At 53.3% G+C, this 6,785-nt stretch overlaps 1 protein-coding gene across 2 annotated transcripts; it reads left to right on the top strand.

Annotated features, from left to right (window-relative positions):
• Window positions 1-1,792: 1,792 nt before the first annotated feature.
• LOC306666829 (guanylyl cyclase-activating protein 1) lies at window positions 1,793-6,543 on the top strand. 2 transcript variants are annotated; one of them, XM_079149095.1, is made up of 4 exons: window positions 1,793-2,057; window positions 5,307-5,456; window positions 5,779-5,872; window positions 6,333-6,543. In XM_079149095.1, exons 1-4 carry the CDS (start codon window positions 1,857-1,859, stop codon window positions 6,494-6,496), a joined length of 609 nt encoding a protein of 202 aa, XP_079005221.1. In that variant the 5' UTR covers window positions 1,793-1,856; the 3' UTR covers window positions 6,497-6,543. The 2 variants fall into 2 exon arrangements, with proteins under 2 accessions (XP_079005221.1, XP_079005220.1); XM_079149094.1 differs by having other exon boundaries at window positions 5,779-6,446.
• Window positions 6,544-6,785: the final 242 nt, after the last annotated feature.

Genomic DNA, 6,785 nt, shown 5'->3' with positions numbered 1-6,785 from the left:
TCAACAGCCCTGTGAAATGGGCACCACTATCCTCTTTTTAAGGAAGACAACGAAGGCCCAAAGAGTTTAAGTCACTTGCTTGGGTTCACCCTGCCAGTAATGTGAGCAAGGAATAAACTTGTGTTGCTTTAAGTCTCAGAGATTTTCAAGTGTTTTCAGTAAAACCTAGCCCATTTTGAGATATATAGGAACATACTCTGATATCTGATATATATTATGCATCATAAAGACTGCATATTATATACCTTTATTTAGATACAATTGCATATAATTTGTATACGTTATATATCTAGATTATACAATTTACACAAATGTAAGTACTTTATATTACACACATGTGTGTGTAAAATCTTCCTTACTATGCACTCTCTGAAAAAAAAAAAAAAAAAAGAGCTTTGCAACCAGGAGTAAAGAATCCTCTCCTGCAGCCTTGCAGGCTGGGAGGGACCAGGCAGGCTGCTGGGAGGGGCTCTTGGGAAAGGCTCAGCAAGCCTGGTGTTGCTAGGAAGACTCATGACATTTTGTGCTAACTGGAAACTATACTGCCTTTGTATCAGTCAGAATGGGTTGAGGTTAGCTGCAGTAACAAACTGCCCCCAAAGGACACCCCTTCTTCAAGTAGGCAAGGCACTTTTAGTTTATCATTGCACAACTTGAACAGGTATCCGAGGCCCTGCTGGTGAAGGCAGACAAGTGGGCAGTGAGTTCCTCTGGCTGAGTCAGGGGACCTAGGTATGGCCCATATGTATAGAAGGGAGGGAAATGAGGGGAAGAGTTGGAGTGGGGTGAGCTATAGCTCTGGGCTTTTCTGGAGGCATCCAACTTAAGTGCACTTGAAGTCAGTTCCAGAAATGAAGGCACTGAAAGCCTGTGTTGGGAGAAGGGACATCCCAGTAGGCACCAGAGGAAGCTACTGCACTGAGACCAGCCTCTGGCTTACTCTGGAGCGTCCAGGGCCGGCAGCTAGCAGCTGTGTGTGCATTCTCACGCACTCTCAGGATCACCCCAGGGAACCAGCACGCTCATGCCCCCCACCCTCCCGCCCCTGGTAGGCAACCGTGCTCTCTTTAGAGTCAGATGGAGGAGGGGAAAGATGAACATGAGTGTGGTCAGCATAGGACATGCCTTCGTGTGTGTGTGTGTGTGTGTGTGTGTGTGTACCAGTACAGGTTAACATAGGAGGGGCTCCCTTTGGCTGCTCAGGCTACATCTCAGAAGCCCACAAACTCTGCATCACCAGGTGCACATCCATGGTGTGATCAGACCTCCTCAGTTGTGATGGTCAAGTGCAGCCCACAGTCTGGATGACTGTATGTGGCAGCCCAATCAAGGACCCATAGTTAGCCTTGCTTTGGAAGATAAGATGAATCCCAGTTCCTTGTCTGAGGGTGGGATCCAAGGACAGTGTGAACCCATTAAAGCAGAACATGAAGGACGCTGAGGTCATAGAATCAGAGCAGCGGCTGGCTGGCCACCCACTGGGTCGTGATAAGAGAGGATTAGGAGGCTGCAAACTGGGTAAGAAAATCCTCTCACCTACAGCTCAAGGCTGTAATCCTGGGACTCTGCTTCTCTAAGCTTTGTTCTATTTCCATTCCTCTTCCCATAGGCTGCAGGATTTGTGGGGAATGTTAGCCGAGTCCTCCGGCATCCGATCTGGGTGTGGGCCATTGTCGCATCTCCTCGCTGCTCACCTCCTCTCCACATTTCCCAGCACCATCTGATTTGCCAGGCCCTTCCTTGCTCCGAGGGCCCGGGAGGGAGGAGGACCCAGCTGTAGGAGGCCAAGCCTCTCTGGTGCAGGGGCAGCGGGGAACAGGACCCCCTTGGGCATCGGCCTTCGGTGGACCTGGGCCATGGGCAACGTGGTGGAGGGTAAGTCTGTGGAGGAGCTGAGCAGCACCGAGTGCCACCAGTGGTATAAGAAGTTCATGACCGAGTGCCCCTCTGGCCAGCTCACCCTCTATGAGTTCCGCCAGTTCTTCGGCCTCAAGAACCTGAGCCCCTGGGCCAGCAAGTACGTGGAGCAGATGTTCGAGACCTTTGACTTCAACAAGGTGGGCAGGGGCCACGGGGGTGAAGGTCCCCAGCTCTGGAGGTCTTAGCAGCCTGGGGGCAAGCAAGAGCAGGTGGGAGAGTAGAAGTGTCCCCCAGGAGAGTGACTTCATATGCAGTGACTGTGATTTGGAAGGTGGACATTCCACATTAGAGATTCGATGCATCTGAGGTGTGTCGAGAACTACTTTGTTCTTGTTGGCGGTGCTGGGGATTGAACCCAGGGGTGCTCTACCACTGAGCTATGTCCCAGCCCTTTTTAGTTTTTATTTCGAGACAGGGTCTCACCAAAGTTGCTGAGGCTGACCTTGAACTTGTGATCCTCCTGCCTCAGCCTCCTGAGTTGCTGGGATTACAGCACCTGACTGAGCACCTACTTTGTATCAGGTCCTGCAGGCCCAGAAATGAATCAGAAATGAAAGCCCTTGCTTTCTAGAGAAAACAGAGAGGCCCACAAATTAGCCAAATCCAGTGACTTTCTCTGCCTCTTCTGCACACTACACACTTCTGTCGCCTCCCAAACAGGCATGAACACTTGCGAGGGAGTCGTTGAGCACCTACTTGGGACTGGTGCACAGACACCTAGATGCTCAGGAGGATGTAGGGGGAGGCGTGACAGCAGAGGGCAGGATGGGGAGTCTCCAGTCCTGGATGGGCTGGGTTGGGCAGGTCCACCCTACCTGGGTCACCCACGGTGTTCTGTGGACCCTAGTCCTGGCAATGGGCAGGGTTGCCTGATCCCTGGGATAAAGACATTCCCAGTTCCAAAGCATCCAGTGACATCATTTCCTCTTTGCAGAAGTGAGTCCCAAGGTCCATGGGGTGGTCAAATTGCATGTCTCTCCAAGTAACCACCTGGATGCTCGGGGTGAAGACTCCCTGAGAAGCTAGAGGGGACGTGGAGAGTGGAGTTTGGGCCTCTGGCTTTCATCAGCTGGGTGACCTTGAGCCAATGTCTCCCTTCTCAGCTCAGTTCATTCACCCAGATCTGCCATGGAGGGTGGGGCACTGGTTAAGGTGTTTATTGGTTTCCACTAGTAACTCTTTTATTTGGGACAATTCCATCAAATGTAGTGGCAGAAGAGTCCAAACCCATAAACCGGGTTCCCACCCCACGGGCCCCTCTGCTGATTCCTGCCCTGGCTGGATGCTCCCTTGGAAGATGAGGTTGCAAGGATGTGCAGCCACATGCCCGCGCAGGCCTGGGACAGGCTCCTCTCACTGCCCGAGGGGTCCAAGTGCCACCATGGATGGGGCTCAGTGGCTATTTAAAACTACCTAACGCGTGGGGATAAGGGACCTAAGCAGATTATGGGCCTTGAGACCCAGCCTCAAGGGCAGTATGCTGGGGTCTGAGGTTTTCCTGATGGCGGAGCAGGGAGCAGAGTCCTGGGTGGTGGAACAGGGACTGGGAGGGACGGAGCCATGCTAGACCCACAGAATGCCCCAGAGGAAGCGGCAGTCAGTCCTGACCAGGAGCGTCCCGGAGTCAACAGCTGAGCTCCATCACCTTACCCCAGGGCACCCCAAAATATCTCATCTTACCACCTGCTAAGGAAACGCTTTGGGTCAGGACACATCTGCAGAAAGGACTCCTCAAGTCACGCACAGGACACCAGGGAGGGGCGACCCATTACCCTGGATTTACCTGTCTTTCTAATGCCTTCTCCTCAATTGTCCCGAAGCTGATCTTTTTCTTTCCATTGAAAGTAAATTAACCTCTGGTTTCTACGCAGTCTGGCCAGACCATATGCCACACACATCCCTGTCTTTGTGCTGCTGTGACCCTCTAGAACTCTGCTTGGCTCACACCTTCCCCTGCTCACATGTGCCCTGATCTCCTGATTTAAGCCTAATTAAAACTTGGCCTGGCCCCTCCACATTTCCCAGTCCCCCATTTCCTGCCAAAGCACCCCTCATCTTCTAGTACCATATATTAAATAACGTTTAGCTGCTAAGGTATTGTCTGTCCCTCCTGCTGGAGTGTGAACTCTGTGAAGGCAGGAAATTCTGTCTGTCTCATTTCCAGCTCCTAAGATGCTCTCTGGAACATAGTAGGTAGTTGTATGCATAAAATTATATACCAAAAAAATCACAATTTTATGGGCTACTTATTTATCTATAACACACTGATTTACCTGTGCCATTATTTTCTAACACCAACATGTCTCCTACACCCACAGTACAGTGGACAACACTGACCAGACCCATTGGCATCCACAGTGTGCAGTTTAGACTGACCAGGAAATGAGACAGAGCACTAGGAGCTTTTCATGTGGAGAGGAGTTAAAACAGGGATGTTTAATTGATAACCCAAGGGCCTGTTTTTGTAAATTAAGTTTTATTAGAACACAGGACACTCATTTATTTAAGAATTATGGCTGCCTTCATGCCAAAATGACAAAGGCTGTTTTGGACACAAAGCTGAAATATCAACTCTCTGGCCCTTGACAGAAAAAGTGTGTCAGTCCCTGAGGAGGAAGGCGACTGTGTCCCATGGCATTGCACCAGATGCCTGGGGACCAGGGGTGCAGCAGTGTGAGTGCAGAGGGTGACGGGGACAAGCATATGCTTTGCTCATTGCACATCTCGCCTGGTCCTGGCTGTGCCTGGCAATCACACAGCTGCCCACAGATGGAGGTAATGTATCTGAGCACCAGGGCAGGACTTAGAAGACCAGGTCTAGGCAAGGCATTGCCATTTGGTCTCGACTTCATCTTTCTCATCTGAAATGGGGACAAAAATGCCCACCTCCCAGGAGCACCTGTGAGATTAAATGCCCCCACTCCTCTCTCCTGGGCCAGAAACTTCCAAGAGCTCATCCAAACCACACTCCATCCCCGGGGTGCCTCCTTCCCGCTCCAACCTACCTACTTCTCTCCTGCATCCAATGGACAGGGCTCAGATTTGAGAACCACAGGGAAGCAGCCAGTGACAACTAAAATAAAAGTGTCTGTGAAGGAGAAAGTGTCAGCTATCCACACCCAGTGGCTGTTGGTTTATCGGGTTTGGTAAGCAGTCTCTGGGGCAGGCATGGTGGGCTATGCGGGGTGCCAAGAGGGAAGAGCTAGGCGAGGACAGAGCTGGCATCGCCTGGCCTTACCCATTGGAGTCCCCGCCTCCCTTCCTTCAGCACCGCTTGGGCCCTTTGGTTTGGTGGTGGGACCCTGGCTGAGATGGGCGTGGCCCAGGCGTGGCCCGGGCTGGGGGCGTGGCCCAGGTGGGCTCACGCGGCTCCGCCCCTCTTCCAGGATGGCTACATTGACTTCATGGAGTACGTGGCGGCGCTCAGCCTCGTTCTCAAGGGGAAGGTGGAACAGAAGTTGCGCTGGTACTTCAAGCTCTACGACGTCGACGGCAACGGGTGCATCGACAGGGACGAGCTGCTCACCATCATCCAGGTAACTCCAGGTGCAGAGGGCTGGGCAGGGGCGTGGGCAGCGGGACCCCGAGCTCAGTAGGATCCACCTTCTCGAGATTGAGACCAATTTGGGACTTAGTGTCCTGGCCAACGGCGTGACCTAGGCCGTGTCGCCTCCCCTTTGTGGGTCTCAGTTTCCTCGTCTGTATCAAGGGTCTATAAAACTTGTCTCTTAAGTCCAGATCTCTCTGGTCTCCACTCTCCACAGCTGCTGGGAGCCAGACGAGCTCTTACAGTCCCCAGACCCACCACGGAGGTAGAATTAGGATGGGTCCTTCACTTCTGCCTCTTCTTCCTCTCAGGCCATCCGAACTATTAACCCCTGGAGCGACTCGACCATGAGTGCGGAGGAGTTCACAGATACCGTGTTCACCAAGATTGACGTCAATGGGGATGGTGAGGGGGCCAAGGAGGGACTCTCCAGGGGAGGGATCCCAGGGATGGGAAGTCGCCAGGGGAGGGGGGGAGGAGGGGAGGAGGAGGCACAAAGGTCCTTTTGCTGGTTATTTCCTCCATTCATCTCTGTCCCAGCGACAGAATTAGCTTTTACGGGTCTCTGGACCAGACTTTCTGGTCTGGATCCCCTTGCCTACCAGCCACTTTTCCCAGGGTTGTCTCTGACCCGCCTCCTTGCAAGAACCCTGCTCTGGTCCTGCGCGGTGGTGCACGCCTGAAATCCCAGAGGTTTGAGAGGTTGAGGCAGGAGGATGGCAAGTTCGATGCCAGCCTAGGCAACTCGCAGTGTAGATCGCCCCTGTGTTCCATCCCCAGTACCGCGGGGGAAAGATCCAGCTCTAGGCCCTGCACAGCAGACGCGAACACCTTCCCACCGAGCATCCTTTTCTTTCTACCCCAGGGGAACTCTCCCTAGAGGAGTTCATGGAGGGCGTCCAGAAGGACCAGGAGCTCCTGGACACACTGACACGAAGCCTGGACCTTACCGGCATTGTGCGCAGGCTCCAGACGGGCGAGCCGGATGAGGAGGGGGCTGGCCCGGAGACCTCCAAGGCCGCCGGCTGAGCCACGCCCAGCTGCTTCTGTATTCGGGGACGGGGCTACATGGTGGTGCCTGGCGTGGCTGTTGTTCTTGTCTTAATCTTAATATTACATGGGATCTCCCGCAACCAAAGGCTCGGCTTACCTCTTTGGGGCCCACAGTGGCAGCAGGAGGGGAGGAGGGGCAGAAGTGCGACTCCAGAGCAGGGCACAGTGGAGATGGTTCCTGGGCTCTCTGGGAGACTCAGCTATTGGTGATGCTCCCTGCTGCCTTGAGGTTCCTCCCTTGCCCCTTGGGGCTCCTCACCTAGCT

Source organism: Sciurus vulgaris (assembly GCF_902686455.1).
Source record: "Sciurus vulgaris genome assembly, chromosome: 7".
In the NCBI taxonomy this organism is placed as follows: Eukaryota; Metazoa; Chordata; class Mammalia; order Rodentia; family Sciuridae; genus Sciurus; species Sciurus vulgaris.
This window is presented reverse-complemented; position numbering and strand designations above follow the sequence as displayed.